Below are 20,383 nucleotides of genomic sequence, written 5' to 3' on the forward strand. Positions count from 1 at the left end.
AATGTGGGAGACCAGCTTTGGAAGGTAAATTTTTATTTTATATAAATAAGCTACTAAGTAATTACATAGCTAATATTTCTAATTAACATGGCAGCTTTAAAATTTGAAATTTGCGGTAACGCACTATTGTCTAAGTGTAGTAGATAAACCCCACCCACTTTTGGCGTAGGAATAGGTACAACACAGTTGAAGAGCTCAATTCATTTCTGCTGCTGAACGAGTGAACTTCGATTGTTCCAAGCAGCATTAATTTGGATTTGGTAGCCAGCTGATTGCTCTGTCCATTCAGTGCAAGACTAGGCTAACGAAAGGCCCTTATGATTCCCATACAATATGTAGTAATTGTAGTGGACAGACTTGTTTGATTGACCTGAATTGTGACGAATGTAGGGACTGGGATCAGGGGAGTGGAAGACTTTGAGATCCCACCTAGATAAGTTAGAAAGAGATGAGAAAAGAAAGGCGATTGCTAGGGCTGAAGCTAGGAATGTAGCTAGCCTAGATTTACCTGTTCTTCCCTCACTCCTGCTGTTTTTATCTCCTATAATCAGCCTATAACTATTTCACCCACTCCTTTACCCAGCCCCCATGCTTCCAATCTTAATGCCATGTCCAGCCGCGAAGCATGCTTTGATCAAAGATTTAGCCTATTGGTTAGTACCATGGAACCATTAGGTGCCTCAGTGAAAGTCCTTATTGACAGTATGTGTAAGCAAAGCGCCATTGAAATTGCAGTGTTAGTGGAGGAGGTGTCTGCTCATCCTGCCAATGCTCCTAGGCAAAGGTCACTGTCAGGCTCCCGTGCATCAGGAAGGCATACTGGAAGCCCAAGGCAGGTTGGTAGGCTTTGCCTGCAGGTAGGACCCCCTCAGCGGAGCATGTTGATCGGTTCCAGGCCTCAGCGGACAGCCGCTGGAAAGGCGACCAAAAGGATGTGCATGAACTTTCATTCAGCTCTACTGATTCCTCCCGAGACGAGGAGCCGAGGCATTTTTTGGAGATGTCTCGTCCGTTGAAAAGTTGCGTAGTGGTTGCAGACCACTCCTCTCTGCCTCCTTGCAGGCATCTCAATGAGCCTGAGACTAGTCCTCTGCTGTCCTGTAATTTCTGGCTAAGCCCAGAACGGTTTTCTCCCGAGTGCCCAGCAGAGTTACACCAGTTTTCGTCACCCGAGCCCCGTCAAGTCACATGAGCGCCCATCATCATCGCGGAAGCGTCCATCATCATCTTCTAGGCGCCCAGCAAATCCTGAGCGAGCTGCTCCCGAGGGCCCAGCACCAGTGTCCAAACGCTCGCCACCACTTCCAGTATTCAGATGGCAAGCCCGACAGCGCATTCTGAATGCTTGGTGCCCCCTGAGCGCCCGGTTCCACCTCTTCAGTCACCCTTTGCTATTTCTCCCATAGTACCTAATCCTTCATTGGATCCCATTCAGTGCTGTCTGGATGTAATTATAGATTTCTTCTTCTGATGAGGTTTTTGATCAGCCACCCACTCCCTTGCCTTACGCCAATCTCCTCAGATATTTTTTGGTGGCCTTTCCAATGTTTTTCTCTCTTGCTGTCGTGGCTTCTCCTGCCTCTGCATTTTGTGTGAGGAACCAGCCTGTAGGGAGTGCCAGGCTTCCCAAGATGGTCCTGTCCTCATCTTCCAGGAAAGCCTTGGGAATGATGGCACTCCTCCTTCATGCCGTTTGAGCAAGAGGTACTGATCTCATACTACTGGAGAAGCTCCTTCCCTGGGAGTTGCTGCCTCCTCCCAGGGGTGTTTCTCCTGTCTGACTGATTCGTCACGACAGTTGGCCTTTGCGTTAGCCAAAATTATGTTCTCAGCCACTGAGCTGGACCATTTTATTAAAAACATTTTTAGAGTTTTTGAAGTTCTTAGCTTTTTGGACTGGACTGTTGGGGCGCTGATGAAGAAGGTTGAAGATTGAGACGATCTCGCAGAGGATGTGTCTGCAGACTGGCTGCAAGTTTTATCCTGCACAGATAAAGCCATTAGGGATGGCTCCCTAGAATTGGCTTCGTTGATCTCTTCGGGGGTGTTGAGGAAGAGAAAATTGACGCTCCTTTTTTTGCCTCGAGATCGCTCTCATCTGTTCCCACAATCCATAGTCCAGGAGATAGCTTCAGCTCTGCAAAAGAAATTGATTCCGGATCTGCTGGTTCAGTCATCCAAGCGCCCCAAGGACACATTCTCCTTCAGTTTTAAGACTGGTCTCCCCTCTTCAACAGCAGCCCTTTTGGGGCAGTAGAGCAAGGTTTCAGTCAAGACCTCGCTCCAATATCCATATGACCTGTCTAATCAGGAAAGCTCCCTCAAGACCTGCTACCCACTTTTGGGAGAAATGGGAAGCCAGAGGTGTAGAGCAATGGGTCTCTTGAGTCTTAAAAGAGGGCTACTCCATCCCATTCAGGGAGAATCCTCCCTTAGTGTCAGTGCCCATCCTATTGACAGCCTACTCAATAGGCTCAGAGAGGTTTTTGGTCCTTGTAGAAGAGGTATTGTCTCTTCTCCAGAAGAGGGCTATGGTGGTGGTCGAGGATGTCAACTCTCCAGGGTTTTACAACTGCCTTTTTGTGGTCCTCAAGACATCTCGGGGTTGGAGACCGGTCCTTGACGCAAGTGCCCTGGATTTCTATGTTCAGAAAACAAAATTCTCAATGGAAATAAGCCATTCAGTCCTGTCTTCCATCCGCCAGGGCAACTGGATGGTGACGATCGACATGTAGGATGCATACTGCCATATCCCAGTACATCTGGACTCCAGGAAGTATCTCAGGTTCGTGTTTCAGGGCAAAGTGTATCAGTTTTGAGTTCTGTGCTTTGACCTCTCCGCAGCTCCGCAAATTTTCACCTGCGTTACGTCCCTCAGGCAGAGTGACTTCACCTCATGGGCATCAATGTCTCCCTTTACCTAGACAGTTGGTTCCCTTGTTCTACATCGAAGGCCCCCCTCCTAGCCCAGGAGCTAGGCTTACTCATCAGTGCTGGGAAATCTCAACTGTCACTGTCTCAAGTGATTCTGTATTTGGGGATGACAATAGACTCGTGGACTTTTTAGGCTTTTCCATCCCCCAAAAGAGTCCAATCATGCCTCCAGACAGTCCACCGATTCCTTGCTCTCTTGTCCTGATCGGCCAACAGTTGGACGAGTCTCCTAGGAATGCTCTCATCCATTGAGAAGTTTGTCAGTCTGGGAAGACTACACATGAGGGTACTGCAATTTTTCATGAAGGCAAGTTGGAATAGGAAGACATATCGAGACTCATTTGTCTTTCCAATAACCCCGGAAATCAAGGAGGATTTGCGATGGTGGCTCTCAGAAAGAAGGCTTTTAAAAGGGGAAGTCTCTCCTTCCTCTGAGCCCCAGCCTGTCATTGTATTCAGACACTTCGGGCCTGGGTTGGGGAGCTCTTCTGGAAGACAAGGAAGTCTCTGGGATTTGGTCTCTAGCAGAGAAGAGTCTTCATATCAGTGTGAGAGAATTGAAAGCAATTCACCTGGGTCTTCAATCTTTCGCAAGAGAAACGTTCAACAAGACGGGAACTGACCCTTCGGTCAACACCACCTCTCTGTCTTACATAAGGAATCAAGGGGGCACTCACTCCTTCTCCCTCTACAAGGCAAGTCTTACCCATGGAATGGACTCTGCATCCACAGGTATGCACTGACCTGTAGAAATCGTTGGGAAAACCTTCGGTAGATCTCTTTGCAACGTTGAAGAACCATCGCCTCCCACTGTTTTGCTCCCCCCGTCCCGGACCCTCTGGCATGGGCTAAAGATGCCATGCTTCAGTAATGGACAAGCTTAGACCTTTACGCCTTCGTGCCATTCAGCTTGGTCAGGGAAGTTTTGAACAAGTTCATGATACACCACAATTCTTCAGTGACCCTGGTGACTCTGTTTTGGCCTTGGAAAGATTAGTTCCCAGACCTCCTAAGACTGCTAGTAGATTTTCCTAGACTCCTGCCACAGAGGACAAGTCTTCTCAGACAGCTGCATTTCCATTGTTTTCATCAAGTCTCGTCCGCTCTGACAGGGTAGAGACTGTCAATAGACTTGTTGGAGCAAAAGGGTTTTCAAGACCAGCTGCAGAGGCTATTGCAAAGTGTAGACGTCAGTCTTCTAGAGTCTACTCAGGCAAGTGGGCAGTCTTCCACAGTTGTTGTAGAAGACAAGACATCTCTTTTACTAAAACCTCTGTGATGCAGATCGCAGATTTTTGCTGTTTTTAAAGACTTCAAGAGGCTTGTCTTCGTCGACCATCAAGGGATACAGGGCCATGTTGAGCTCGGTCTTTCGACATAGATGTCTAGATCTGGGATCTAATGAAGACATCAGAGACTTGATTAAGTCCTTCGACACGGCTAAGGAACCTAATTCTAATGCAGTTGCCTGGAACTTGGACGTTGTCCTCAAGTGGCTGTCGGCCCCCCCTTTTGACCCCTTACGTATAATTTCCTTAAGGGATTTAACAAGGAAAACTCTTTCGTTGCTTTGGCTACAGCCAAGAGAGTCAGTGGACTGCAGGCCATGGATAAGAGAGTTGGCTTCTCCCAGGGAGATGCGGTCTGCTCTTTCATGTTGGGTTTTTGGCCAAGAATGAGAATCCATCTAAGCCCTGGCCCCATTCTTTTGTCATCAAGAATTTGATGGAAATTCTTAGACCAGAAGAAAAAGAGAACTCTTTGCCCTGTAAGGGCATTGAGGTACTACCTAGACAGAACTGAGAGGATCAGAGGTCCCTCTAGCAACTTCTGGTACTCTGTGAAGAATCCGTCCAAGCCACTTTCAAAGAATGCAATGTTGTTTTTTGTAAGAGATGTTATCTCGGAGTCACACTCAAGAATTCGAGAGGACCTTTACTCGTTCCTAAAGTGAAAGCACGAAGTTAGAGGAGTCGCCACCTTATTGGCTTTTAAACATAAACTATGTCCATATCATCAATCCTTCAATCAACTTTTTGGAAATGTAAGTCAGTGTTCGCAAGACATTATGCAAGAGAAGTAGAGACAGTGTATGAGAACTGCAGTGCCCTGGGTCCATTGTCCATGGCTGGCATGGTATTGGGGGAGGAGGCACAGGAGCTATGCTCCTATCCTACCTTATTTTTTGCCTTGAATATAGGTGGTCGAGTTTTTGGGGAGCCTGGGGATTATTATGTACCTGGAGTACCCACCAGTCTTTTAATGGATGGGTAGTGGTTTTTGAATTTAGTGTAGTTGACAGCGTTGTCTGGTTGGTTTTGTGTTGGTACTGTGCCCAGGGCAAGGACACCTTTTCAAGTTTTGGTAGCCATCGGATGACTCCATGAGCTGCATAACTTATACTGATGCTTTGTAGTGATCAGAATACTCCTTTGTCTACAAAGCTCCCACTGAAGTAGGGGGCGCTCCATGGCTCTACAGCTGCGCCACTACAGGTTAAGATGAGCACCAACCAGAGGCAGTAATTACCTGCAGTAGCTCTCTTACCAAGCAAGGTTACAACAAGCATTTTAAGCAATGTGAGCTGACTTCCCTATTTTCAGAATTTCTTATTTTCCCTGAATTTTGGAAGTAGATTGTGTCCATGCATCCCACCTCCTGTCAATTTGGGATTCAGCTATGTAATTACTTGGTAAGTTACCTATATAAAAATGACATTTTTATTATAAAATAAAGTTTTATACATACTCACCAGGTAATTACAGAATTGGAGCCCTCCCTCCTGCCCTTGCATGGACATAGGGTATAAATGAATTGAGCTCTTCAGCTGTGTTGTACCTATTCCTACCCCAAAAGTGGGCGGGGTTTATCAACTACACTAGATAATAGCACTTTACTTCAAACTTTAAAGCTGCTGCGTTAAGTAGAAATATTACCTATGTAATTTATTTTATTATAAAAATGTCACTTTATTGGTAAATGTATAAGTAAAATGTGAAGTGAATAATATAGGAGAGCAAAGCAAAATTATATTATTATTATTATTATTATTATTATTATTATTATTATTATTATTATTATTATTATTATTATTATTATTATTTTTTTATTATTATTTTTATCAGAATGAATATGCATCTAGATTGACACATTATTATTTCTCACTAAAAATCACCCAAATTAGCTGAAAATCACCCCTATGATGTAGACTGGTGTAAAAAAGTTTGAAGTGAATTTCAATGAGTAATATTAATTTGAAGTCTTTAAAAACTTTGTACAAGTTTATTAGCTGGGTGGTATTGACTAAATTTTCTACAGATGTTCAACTAGTAAAATACTTTCAGAATAATAAAATAACTTTAATATTACTTTAAAAACAAGTAAATTAGGTTTTATTATTACTGGCTCAAAAAATTCCTTGTAGATCTCATGTTCTTCATGGGCTTGGCAGGCCAGCTGACAAAAATTTTTCTAAAATTCAAGAACCCTGTAAAACATTTTAAAATTGAGTTAGAAGACTGAATATTTGACCAGTAGTTTTGCTAAACGAGATGAATATATGTTTAAAATATTAAAAAGCTATTATTACTCATAAATGCCCTTTGAAACAGTGGAAAATATGTGAATCTAGATGCAGCACATGTGCAGTTAGATACATTAAGCTCAAATAACTTAGGGAACTTCATAAAATGTTTCAGCTTGACTTTTATTAAGTGAAAATTGAAGTTCCTGAATGTAGTCACTGGTGTTCCTCATAGTAATACTTTTGGCCAAGTATTATTTATGCTGTATAAGCAAAATATGACGTTTAGCATTGAAGGCAAGATCGTTGCTTACATCGATGGTGCTATTCTATCTGTACCAATCCCATCTGAATTTAGATCTAGGCCTAACTTATGGTGTTTGCCTTCCTAATTTTGGAAAATTGTTTTATGGACTGCCCTTCAACATCCACATTTTACTGATTTTGGTACAATAGACTAAGTTACAGGGTATCAAAAACAATATCATCGGATTACTGTGTTCTGTAACCAAACATATTTTATTGTGTTTACTGAGTCTTGGGTTTTACTGGCTTTTGCCATATACAGATAGAGATTCAATTAAAAATTAAAGTATATGTGGTCGAGTTTTGAAGAAATGCAAATTGGGTTGCTAGATTTAATGTTTTAAGGAAGATGCTGCTATGAATTTCAGACTGCATAGACACGTGCAGCTCATGAAAAAATATATACTTGTGCATATTGTGGAACCTCATAGCATAGCCTAGGCTACTCCAGATTCACTAGGTATAGTACTGTTAAAGATGGAGTGTAGTTAAGGTTAGGTTAAGTTTTTGGGCAAAAACCTTAACCTTAACTACACTTCAATATATTAGAGTTTTTCAAGTGCCTGTGCCAAAAAAACTTAACCTAACTTTAACTACACTTCAGTATATTAGAGTTTTAAGTTCCTGGCAGAAACTGGGGAGTGACTGCAATCTGGGGTAGTATGAGTATTTGTTTGAGTCAAGTTTGCCAAAATACTTAACCTAACCTTAACTAAACTTCAATATATTAGAGTTTGAAGTCTCTGGCAGAAACTGGGGAGTGACTGTAGACTTGAGAGTATAAGTATTTGTTTGAGTAAAGTTTGCCAAAAAAGTTAACCTAATCTTAACTACACTTCAGTATATTAGAGTTTGAAGTCCCTGGCAGAAACTGGAGAGTGACTGCACACTGGGAGCGTGTAAGTACGTGTTTGAGTAAAATTTGCCAAAAAACCTTAACCTAACCTTAACTACACTATATCTTTAACAGTATCTAGTGAATCTAGAGTATCCTAGGCTATGCTGGGAGGTTTCAGAGCCTAGACCATCTTAGTTAGTTGAGACCCTAAGCTAACCTACTGTAGGGCATCTGCCCCGACTTGGAAGGTGTGTGGCTTTCCCTCCTTGTTTAATAAAGATTTTCAATATTTTGGTCAATTCCGAGATAACCCCGGTCTGCAGAAAACTATGAACAAGTTTGAAGTTATTCCTCGAAACTGAGCAAATAACCATAAATTCTTTGCTGTTACAGAACTCCAAAAACCCACATTGTTTTCAATACCCTGTAACTTAGCGTAGGTCACTGAAAATTTTAAAATTTGGATGTTGAAGGGCAGTGCTCAAAATATTTTCCCAAAATTGGGAAGGAAAACTTTAAAGTTAGGCCTGGATTCTCTTTTGTCATTCATTCATTCTTAACTGCCTATTGAACTTACACTGTGTCTGGGGTTAGGCTAGGACTCTATCCTAGCTACATTCTATTATGACTAATTTGCCTGTATTCTTAATATGGCAATCATTAGCTCAGTCTACTGCCTTATTTTGTAAAAAAAAAAAACGTAAGTGTAGTCTAAGTTAAATTATTTTTTAGGCAATTATTTGCATATAACTTACGTTGTGCAAAAAAGATCAGCTTTACAATTCGCGATTTAGATACAACCAGCTTCACAATTCTGTGTATCTAGATGCAGTGTCAATTTAGATCAGTCAATCTTGATGCAGATGAGCATGTATCAAGAGTTGTTTGTGTAAGTAGATGCATAGTTATTCCAAGATTGTGAATTTGGAGTCATAGCTGTTCGTAAAGGCTGCGTAAACAGATCCAATTCTGATTATTATTATTGTTATTATTATTATTATTATTATTATAATTTGGCAGTAGACCCTCTTTTAAACAGGTTCTATTGAATATTATTGCTGCTTCAGCTGCATTTATTTTGTAGAAGACTTTTTCTATTTTCCTTATTGCGGACTTCTCTTCAGTGGAGTGCGTGCTAACAGCTAAGCCTATATTTGTCATTTCATGGGGAAAAGTCAAAATCTGGATTCTGCTTCTTTATAAATTCTATACAGTTGGTTCTATACAATTGTTGCTGTGACGTTTCGACAGACTCTTCTGTCATTCTCTAGCGGAGAATGACAGAAGAGTCTGTCAAACGTCACGCAACAATTGTATAGAACTAACTGTATAGAATTTATAAAGAAGCAGAATCCAGATCTTGACTTTTCCCCATGAAATGACAAATATAGGCGAAGCTGTTAGCACGCACTCTCCACTGAAGAGAAGTCCTAAATAAGGAAAATAGAAAAGTCTTCTACAAAAATAAATGCAGCTGAAGCAGCAATAATATTCAATAGAACCTATTATTATTATTATTATTATTATTATTATTATTATTATTATTATTATTATTATTATTATTATTATTATTATTATTATTATTATTATTATTATTATTATTATTATTATTATTATTATTCAGTAGTTTAACCAAACCACTGTCATTGGGCTTAATTAAAAAAAGAATTTATAATTGCTCTGAGCTTGGTGGAGCCACTTCTATAGATGCTATGGTTAGAGAAGTATTAATATATTTGATGCCACTGTTCCCCATATAGTAGTTTTTCTTGTCTTTCTGAGGCACCAGAAGAATCTACTTCTTTTCCATCAGTGGCTACAGGTGTGCCCTCTCTCAAGCTTTTGAGCTGTGTAGTCTGGATGTGGGTTCTCCAGTGGAGTTTAGTAGGCTGTGAGGATCTTCAGAAGTTGTCCGGTCTTTCCAGCTTGATCATGTGCTGGTTTACAAGAGACTCATTAGGTATTCATTGTCCGAGACATCTCTGCTGGAACTCTTACTAAGTGTGGCCTTTCTCTTGGGTAAAGTCACTCTTGCCAAAGGCTTTAACTAAGTACAGTAGTGTTGTTGTTTGCAGCTGACTAAGTGGCAGAGACACAAACCTCTGTTAACCAGAACTGTTTCACAGTGCCTTGGCCTTGTTAGCACAGCTTGTTTTTATCTTTAAAGGACCAGGGAATCTGGTAAGATATATCTAGAATTATCTTGCCAAAAGGCATTCCAGAATCAGTCTCCAAGAAGCACACTCTCATACTGGCAGAGAGAGGTATTCTTAAGGCTTTTAAAAGAGAGGAAAACTGTTCAGGTTAAAGTTGTTGTCCACAGAATCAGAGTCCACTTGTGCATATTTACTGTAGTTTGTGAATGTAACCACAATGTTAATTTGAGTTTAATGGTGGCCATCTGGAGGTGCCAATCAGAACTGCTAAGTGGTAATGTAACCCATAAGTGGTTGGACACTTAATCTTTAGGACCAGTGGTACAGTGTCAGATCGTCAATCAGTGACCACTTCAGTTGTAAACTTACAGGAATTTCCATTTTCATCTTGGTAACACTTTTTCATTACTCTTTATAGCATCCTTGGGGAAGGAAAGTTCCAAGAATACTTGCTACTGTGTCTCACATATTTCCTTTTCTTAATTTTATAGTTTATGACTGGAGTGCAGTTAGAAGATTGTATTAAGAGTGTGGAATTTGTGGAGAGACATGATATCAAGGCTGGAAAAAAAGACAGATCTCAAACATTGAGATAATTTAGACCGATGATGAGAAGGGATGAGAAACTTTTGGTCAGACAAGCAATGGTTATAGGAAGTATGAGGGCAAAGCCCTGTATACAGACCCAGGAAATCAAGGAAAAAGGTGATAGATGAAGACCTAAACCAAAAGGGAGTTCAGTAAAAAAAAAAAAAAAAAACACGTTATGGAGAAGAGTGGAGGGAACTCATTTTATGTCTTAACTCCATTTGACTTTACATTCTCAGAAACTTCCTTAATTATATGCCTTGGTTCTCATTAGAACCTTGACTTCATTCTTAATCCCCTTCTTCAGGAGCACAATATGGGTACTGCAGGTGGCAGTCAGCACCTCCTCTGATTTTATTTTCTGAAACCTATCCTTCTAAATGGTACTTTGGGCCAAGAATGAGCAATGGGTTTGTAGTGAAACAAATTCAGTTTTTCTCTTAAAATAATTTTTTTCTTATAACACATTGCTCAAAAGCTCCTTCCTCTTAGCCTCATTTATTTCTGGCAATTTCCATCCAGACTTCACTTAAGGTGAGACAGTTGACTGCTGTGTTCCTGTGGATCTAGTTGGTGCTTGCATAGATCTGGTACCACCTTTCTTCTGTCTGTTATATAAGAGACTGTGGTACAAGGGGCATTTGAAGATAACAAATTTGGCTATGTATGAGTGATTGTTTTGTATGAAGAAATCAATTTTGTTAGATATAAAATTTGATTTGTATGTAAGATGCTTCGTTGATTTTGCAGTTATGAACTGAGTAAAATGGAAGGTGTTGTTGGAAGTCCAGAGAAGCCACTGTCGGATCTAGGAAAACTGTCATACAGATCTTATTGGACTTGGGTTTTACTAGAGATTTTACGTGACTTTAAAGGCACATTATCAATTAAAGATCTAAGGTATGTATGTTTTTTATCACCTCAAGTTAATATTTGAATTGAGCATAGTAGGATAATGCTAAAAATAATAAATAAAACAGGCTTTTTAGCTGTGGTCTAGTTTTGAGTTAGAAACAGTTTTATTTATTAGCTTTGTCATAATGCCATATTAAAAATCTGTTTTCATATACTGTATATGGGTAAAAATTTTTAACCATGATCTTACAGATGGCTGAAACAGATTTGGCCACATCCTTAGATATATTGAAGGTCTGCTGCGTTATCATTGACGTACAGTATTTAGTGTATTTAATGTTGTTCTGTATATTTTATAGATGTTGAGCTGTCTTCATGCAAGTAGGACCATATAAAATATGCTCATTTATAAGCAGCTATTCAAGTCAGTAGTATTTAAATAGTAATAAATGTTGTATTGGGGTCTGACCTTAGGAAGAGTAACAAAAACCCCCCTGGTATAAGTACAGGTTATACATGAACATTTAAGATAGCCCTCAACTTACAGGAATTCCAAAGGCTTTAACACACAACTAGTCCATAGTCGAAGTCTGTATGTTTTTATACAAGTTTTAACAGCTTCACCACTTGGCTACTTTTGCAGACTTGACATTTTATCCCATATTTACTTTAATCAGATGTTCTGTAGTTATTTTACTCATGCCTTTTCTGCTCTGTCTGTATAACCCTTTAACGCCGACTGGACGTATTTTACGTTGACAGAAGTTGTCTGTCGGGTGCCAAGTGGATGTAAAATATGTCAACTACAAAAAGTTTTTTTAAATATTCGCAGAAAAATACTTATAGGCCTCGTTTGCAAAAAATTTTAAATCACGCGCCTTGAGGAATGCTGGGAATTCACGGATCATGCTGTTGTTTTGTTTACAAGCGTGATCCAGCTGCGCATGCGCGAATTTCTTTCTTACCCCAAAAGAAAGCATCAGCTAACTCTGCTGAAAATCTCAGAAATTCTTTAGTCACTTTGTTGTAATCTTTGCACCATTTTCTATTAGCCTTTACATAAAGTTTTATATACGAAAATGTGCGCAATTTCATGTAGATTACAACAAAAAATAACTAATGGTTGTAGCTTTTATCAGTTTTGACATTTTCATATAAATCACGATAAGTGCCAAAATTTCAACCTTCGGTCAACTTTGACTCGACTGAAATGGTCGAAAAATGCAATTGCAAGCTAAAACTCTTATATTCTAGTAATATTCAATCATTTACCTTCATTTTGCAACAAACGAGAAGTCTCTTGCACAATATTTCGATTTATGGTGAATTTTTGAAAAAAACTTTTTCCTTACGTCCACGCACGCTAACTCTGCTGAAAATCTCAGAATTTCTTTAGTCACTTTGTCGTAATTTTTGCACCATTTTATATTAGCCGTTACATAACATTTTATATATGAAAATGTGCGCAATTTCATGTAGAAAACAAAAACAAAATAACTCATGGCTGTAGCTTTTATCAGTTTTGAAATATTTTCATATAAATCACGGTAAGTGCCAAAATTTCAACCTCCGGTCAAATTTGACTCGACCGAAATGGTCGAAAACTGCAATTGTAAGCTAAAACTCTTACATTCTAGTAATATTCAATCCTTTACCTTCATTTTGTAATGAACGAGAAGTCTCTAGCACAATATTTTGATTTATGGTGAACTTTTGAAAAAAACTTTTTCCTTACCTCCGCTTGCACTAACTCTGCTGAAAATCTCAGAATTTCTTTAGTTACTTTGTCGTAATATTTTCACTGTTTTATATTATCCGTTACTTAAAGTTTTATATATGAAAATGTGCGCAATTTCATTTGGAATACAACAAAAAATAACTCATGGTTGTAGCTGTTATCAGTTTTGAAATATTGTCATGTAAATCACGATGTGCCGAAATTTCAACCTTCAGTCAACTTTGACTTGGCCGAAATTGTCGAAAAATGCAATTGTAAGTTAAAACTCTTATATTCTAGTAATATTCAATCATTTACCTTCATTTTGCAACAATATTTCGATTTATGGTGAATTCTTGAAAACAAAATTTTTTATGTCCGCTCGTTATGAATTCATGCATCATTTTGTGATAATATTTCCTCTGCGTTGCTTTGATCCTTTTACAATTTGTTATGTACCAAAATCATCGCAATTTAGTGTACAATACAACGAAAAAAAAATAGCTCATTAGCTTTAACCGTTTTGCTCACAGCGCGATTTGTATACAATTATATATGAAATTTTTTTTCGCGCTGTCATATATTCCAATATTTATATATGATAATGATATTTTTTTCATTTCTGATCGTTGCATACTAAACTTCAGGCAATGAGAAAAAAAGGAGCCAAAAATGAACTCTTAATTTTAAAAACTAAGTGTGCTGTGATTTTTTTAAAAAACTTTCTTTCCGCTTCGGCGCTAACTCCCAAACCCCACCGGCATACGATAGACACTTTTGTAAATAGAGGCTTGGCATTTAAGGGATAATTGTGCATTGTAAATCGTAATTCTTACTCTTCATTTATTCCATGGTTTTGTATATTAGCATGTGTAGTATGAACATGGATATTTGGCACTGGTTTTCTTGAGGTTATTTTTTTATAGTTTTATATAGTCATAGATCTATTATTAATATACACAGGAAGGTCTTAAAGCCCGAGAGTACATTTTTGTCAAACACTGTTGTGAGTTATAATTAGGGCTATATCTGCTCCTTCCATATATTGAGTAGTGTTCTGTAGGGTTTTGTTGCCCCCCCCCTCTTTATCCCGTTAAATATTTCTTACATGCATGCCTTTACCAGTGACTTATTATATCTTCACCTCCCAGCCATCTTCTGTTGCCTTCACTTTACCTTTAGTTAGGCATTCTTGGATGAGATTTGATCTTAAGAGCTTATGAAAATGAGGAATCCATAGTTTAGTTAAGATATCTTTCATAGATAGAATTTCTAATTGTATTTTTTTATTACCTTTCATTTCTACTCTGCTTTTAACAAAATTTAACCTCTCTCCTCTTTAAATATATAAATAGTTAAAGTTCCTTCAGATGTTTCTTAGCGTAGCCATTATAAATACTAGTTTGCTTCTAAGAAAACACAAATTTCATTTTGCCACATTTTTTCATCTTTTTACTAAAACTTATTGGCAATCTACATTCTATATTGGGGTACTTGGGCTTATGTTTTGAGTGCTTCTTTCTTTGTATTCCATGGGTGAATCAAAGATTATTGTAGAGATATGTGATATTTGCCTTTACTTCACTTTGTCTGTCTAGCCTTTTCCTATAATTTGGAAGGTAGTCTCTGGTTTATAGGTGCTATGGACTGAAAGTTCATTCTCTTTGAGGTATGTTTGTAATCCTTATGAGTCCAGCATCATGCATGTGTGCATCATGTGCAGATGGTTTTGTAGTAAATATTTTGGTTATCATTTTCTTTGTTGCTTCATCAGGTTATGTTCATTAGTCGTGATGCATGGGTTATATAAAAACAAAATTAATTTACCTGCATACTTTGGCTATAAGATTTTACTGTTGTTAGTGGAGGAAACAAGGAAATCATTGTAAATCACAGACCACAGTACAAATCATAGAGAAGTAAGCTCAATATTTAAAATAAGATACATGTTGAGTGCTAGCTTATTATATTTGTATACTTCTACATGAGTTTTAGTTTAGGTTTGGAGCTGATGTTTATTCTTCATCATCATCACAATCATTTTACATGAGCCTTTTATTAGACGGGATTATATGTATGCTGTGAGTTCTCTCCATTCTCTGTCCCGTGTGCTTTCTGGCTCAACTCCCATTAGGTCTAGGTCTTCAACTGTCTCGTTCTCCAGGATTTCATGGGTCGTCATAGAGGTTTTTGTCCTGATACTAATTGCTTCTCATCCCTCATCATCACATGTCCAAATCATCTCAACCTTTTTCTGGTTTCTTGACACCACATCTCTCCACTATCTTTGTATATGTGCCTGTGTATATATACAGTATATACTGTATGTAGCTAACATTAATTAAAATGTTATTTCATGTAAGTAGCTTACCAAGTAATTACTTAGCTATAGTTTCTAACTTGCCATGCAGCCTTTATTTAAAAACTCATGGTAGTACTTTGGTAGTTTAGTATAGGTGATAAGCCCTGCCCACTAATGGGAGTACTGGAAACAACTTAGCAGAAAACCTCATTCTGTTTCTGCTGCCCTCTCAAGTAACATTAAGGGTTTGCTGCAGCTTTTGTTTGCTGATTTTCGGTTGTATGGCTGGATTTTGGTGAAGTGTTATCGCTTATTTGAGTAGCCTTCAAGCTTTAATAGCTTTCAGGATAATTTTTCTTAGTTCTTTGGTTATTATTATGTCTGATTCAAGTTCACCTAGTTTCTCTATTGTAGCGAAAGTTGCAAACCAGATTAATCAATTCTTCATATGATTCTCATATTATTTGCAGTAAATGTAGTGGGCAGGAATATAGTAGGTAGAAAACTTGTGCTAAATGTAATGATTAGCAAGAGTAGAAGGTAATTAATCTCAACTAGACAAGTTAGAGAGTGATAGAAAAAGGAAAGTGGCCTCTGGAGCCTAGAAATGGGCTTCCCTTAGCCTAGTTTTCTACCATAGCCTAGGTTAGAAGATAGCTCTGTTATTCCTTCTTCCCCTCTTCCTATTTTTTCTCCTGCTACTAGCCCTCCTACTTTTAATCCACCCACTCCTGTGTCTGGCTCCCTCGCTTCCAAACCCGATGCCATTGCAAGTCTAGAGTGTAGTTTTCACAAGAAAATGATCCTACTAGTGAATACAGTGATGGGGTTAGGTGCGTCACTAAAGGTGCTTATGGGAAAACATATTCAGGCGGTGCCACTTCCTGCAGAGTGACAGGTGATAGTGTTGTGCAAGTGGAGGAGGTGGCTACTTGTCCCATCGGTTCTCCTAGACCTAGGTCACTGTCATACTCCCCTAAACCTGGGAAAAGACATATCGAAAGTCTAGTGGAGGCCAAGGGGGTTTGCCCACTGGTAGTTGCACCCTTATTTGAACCTGTTGTGCGTTCCCAGGTAGTACTGGCAGACAGCCACTGGTTCTCATAGAGGAAAGTCCCTGTCATACTCCCCTAAACCTGGGAGAAGACATACCGAAGGTCCAAGGGAGGCGGGTGGGGTTTGCCCATGGATCTTCTCCCCCTCAGTCGATCCTGTTGATTGCTTCCTGGCTTTGACTGACAACCAGTAGAAAGGCGTCTCTGTGGATGTGCATCAGTTGTTGTCTGACTCTCAAGACTCCAGCCCAGACTTGGAAGCACTGCAAGCACTTTCTAGATTCGTCTCGTCCATAGAAGAGGCACACAGGGGATGCTGGCCGCTCTTCTCTGATGCACAGTTAGCGGTTTAAGGAGCCGGGCGCAGTCCTCAACCTTTCTGCAGTGCATGGGACAGTCCGGAGTATTTCTCTCCTGAGCATACTTCTCTTGGACGCCATTATTTGGCGCTCAAGTACCCAATGACCCCTCTCAGCCTTCCTCTGTCTTCATTCAAGCACCCATCTCCTCTTGAGCACCCAACACCAGCTCCTGAGCGTCCGCTGCCAGTTTCCGAGTGCCCGGTGCCAGCTCCCGAGAGATCAGTGCCAGTTGCCAAGCACGCGGCACCCTCTTCCGAGTGCCTGGCACCAGCTCCCAAGTGCCCTGTGCCAACTCTTCAGTATCAGTCTCATGCTTGGCCCTGCGCTTGTTTCTGACTGCAGATCTCATAGCCTATGCAGCTATCCTTCAAAATATGTGGGTGAGTTTTCTTAGTCATTTTTTTGGCTCCAGCTAGCCCCAGTCTCACCTACCTCGACCTTCCTGATGAGGAGCCATCCAGATGGCAGACCTAGGCTTCCCAAAATGGTGCTTTCCTCGTCTTCTAGGAAGGCACTCAAGGAGATTGAAATTTGGTTTTCTGCTAAGAGGGAGCAAGGTAAGGCTTCCTTTGTCTTTCCTCCCTCTCGTGTAATCCGTAGGAGGTTTCTTTCCTGTGCTACTGGTGAAGCTTCTTCTTCCCAACACTTGGCGTTTTTGTCGGCACAAATTATGTTTTTTTTTTGGCAGGACTTCCTTGTCAAAGACCTTTTTGAGTTGTTAGAAGTTTTCATTTTCTTGGACCGGATGGTGAGAGCGCTAGCCAAGAAGATTGAAGATTGCAATGATTTAGTTGAAGGCTTCGCCTTGGATTGGCTAGGAGTCCTTTCTTATGCAGACAAGACCATCAGGGATGGCTCTCTTGAACTTGCGGCTCTTTTCTCTTTGGGGGTTTTGAGAAAAGAGTATTTTGGTGCTCTCTTTCTGCTAAAGTAGTCACTCAGGCCCAGAAGTCAGACCACCAATGGAAGTCGACTTAGGCTCTTCTGGCGCACTCTTCCAACTGCCCCAAGGATTTGTCTGCTTTTGTTCCTGTGATGGTCTCCTCTCCAGCAACATCCCTCTCATGGGAATAAGACCAAGTCCAGTCTAGGACCTACTCCAATGTCCATTTCTCGGCCAGAACTATCAGGAGGAGCTCAAGTCCTTGCCCAAGAAATGAGGAAGAAGTCCTCCATGCACAAGTGGGAGCCAGTCTTCTTGAGTTTTGGGAGAAGTGGAGTATCAGAGGGACAGAACAGTGGATTGTCAAGGTTCTGAGGGAGGGCTTCTCCATTCTGTTCATGGAGAGCCCCCTTTAGTCCCTTCTCCCATTGTTTTGACAGCCTTCTCAAGAGGCTTGGGAAAACATTCGGCCCTTTTGGAGGAGGTCTCCTCTCTCCTTCATAAGAGAGTCATAGTAGAAGTTGAGGACATCAACTCAGAGGGCTTCTGCTACCATCTGTTTGTGGTCCCCAAATCATCAGGGTTTGGAGACCAGTCCTAAATATAAGCGCCCTCAATCTCTTCGTCTGGCAGACGAAATTCAGATGGAGACGAACCAGTCAGTCCTTTCATCCATTCACAGGGCAATTGGATGATAACCTTGGATATGCAGGATGCATGTTTCCACTTTCCCATCCATATGGACTCCAGGAAGTATATAAGGTCCATCTTCCAGGACACTCTCAGGCACCCCAAGTAAGTGTCTAAATGCTCTCTTTCAGAGTGCCCGGCGCCAGCTAAATCTTCCAGTTTTGGCCTCTGCTTCTGCCTCTCTACGGCACCTTAAGTGTTCACTCAAGTCCTCGTTCCCCTAGCAGATGACTTTGTTGAATAGGCATAAACATCAGTCTACATCTGGAAGACTTGCCTCTTCGACCCCCTTGGAGGGAGAAGTGCACGAAGGACTTGAACATCTCTCTCAGGAACTGGGAATTATCATCTACCTTCAGAAGTCCCAGTTGGCCCCATCCCAGGAGTTCCTCTATTTGGGGATGAGTCTCAACTCTCGGAATTTTGGGGCTTTTCCGTCTGCCAAGAAAATCGCCAGCCGTCTTCAGACAGTCCACAAGTTTCTTGGCCCTTCCTCTAGCTTGGCCCATCAATGGATGACCCTACTGGGGACTCCATCGTCCATCAAGATGTTTGTCAAGTTGGGCAAACTTCTTAGGAGAGTTTAGCATTCTTCTTCAAGGCTGCCTGGGACAGGGAAACACAGTTGGACACCTACGCTTTTCTCATAAACCTGGAGATCAAGTCAGACTGGCATTGGTGGCCATCCGAACATAGACTTTCTGAAGGAAAGCCCCTCATCCTCTGAGTCCAGACCTAGACTTCTATTCAGACTCCTCGTTCTAGGTTGAGGAGTCCTATTGGGGAACCGGGAAGTTTCTGGGACGTGTTCGTTGGAAGAACAGAACCTTCACATCAACGTCAGAGAGCTGAAAGCAATTCACTTAGGGCTTCAGTGTTTCTCAACCGTAGTTCACAACAGGACTGGTAGTTCATTCAGACAATACCACAGCCCTAATGTACATATGAAAGCGAGGCGGCACTCATATATTTTCTCTCTTCCTGACGGCAAGAGACCTTGTACTGTGGACAGATCAAATCGAGCAAGTCTAGTCACTTGCTTTATTCAGGGTAAACTAAATATTCTGGCGGATGAACTGAGCTGTTGAAAAGTAGGTCCTTCCCACCTTGGATCCCCTGGTCTATCAGAATCTGTGATAATATGGGGCAGGCCGACATTGGACTTGTTTGCCACCTCAAGGAACCATCGCCTTCCTCTCTCTTGTTCTCAGGCCCTAACCCTCTAGCATGGGCAACAGATGACATGCTGCAAGATTGGTCCCACTTGGACCCTACGCCTTTCTGCCCTTCAACCTGGTCAGGGAAGTGCTGAACAAGCCTTGGGCTCATTGCAACATTACGATGACTCTCGTTGTGGGTGGACTTTCCGAGACTCTTTCCCCTAATAACTGTCTACTCAGACAACCTCACTTTAAGAGATACCAAAGAGCTGTCTACTCTTGTTTCATGACGTGCTGCAGAGGCGATTGCAAGATGCAGGCATCGATTTCTTAGCTGCATCTTCCAGGCAGTTTTCCAAAGCTGGTGTCTCAGACTCAATGTTTCTTCTTCTGAGTCATCTGTGACCCAAATTGTGGATTGCCTCTTTATCCGAGGAGATATAGGAATCTTTTTTCCTCCACCATTAAAGGGTGTCGAGCCGTGTTTAGCTAAGTGTTTAAACACAGGGGTCCTGAATCTTGCATCAATCCCAGATCTTAACAACCTCGCCAAGTCCTTTGATATGTCTAAGCAAAGAAAGGAAGACCTGGTGTCCTGTAACCTGGATGTAGCATTGAAGTGGCTAACAGGTCCCTCTTTTGAACCCCTTCGTTCCTCTTCTTGGAGAAGCCTTACTCGGAAGACTCTTCCTTGTGGCCTTGGCCACTGCTTACATACTAGTGAGTCCCAAGCCATCAATAAATGGTAGATTTTTTCACAAGGAGACATAGTTTGCTCCTTTACCCTTGGATTTTTAGCCAAGAACGAGGACCTTCCAAGCCCTGGCCCCTTTCCTGCTCCATTAAGATCTTAACAGATACCTTGGCTCTGAGGAAGAAGAGAGAGTTTTTGCTAGGGCTGTAAGATATTACCTGAGCAGGACCAAGAAGATCAGAGGACCATCCAGTAACCTCTGGTGCTCTGTCAAGAACCTGGCTCGCCCTCTTACTAAGAACGTATTGTCCTTTGCCAAA

General features: G+C 40.8%; 1 protein-coding gene across 1 annotated transcript in view; it reads left to right on the top strand.

Annotated features, from left to right (window-relative positions):
* LOC136847061 (histone acetyltransferase KAT8-like) overlaps positions 1 to 20,383 on the top strand; it is a 95,644-nt gene that overhangs the window by 64,657 nt on the left and 10,604 nt on the right. The window contains exon 7 of the mRNA XM_067118320.1: positions 11,096 to 11,245. Within this exon, the coding sequence (XP_066974421.1) occupies positions 11,096 to 11,245 (150 nt within the window). The remainder of the gene's footprint in view (positions 1 to 11,095; positions 11,246 to 20,383) is intronic.

Source organism: Macrobrachium rosenbergii, chromosome 16 (assembly GCF_040412425.1).
Source record: "Macrobrachium rosenbergii isolate ZJJX-2024 chromosome 16, ASM4041242v1, whole genome shotgun sequence".
NCBI classification, from domain to species: domain Eukaryota; kingdom Metazoa; phylum Arthropoda; class Malacostraca; order Decapoda; family Palaemonidae; genus Macrobrachium; species Macrobrachium rosenbergii.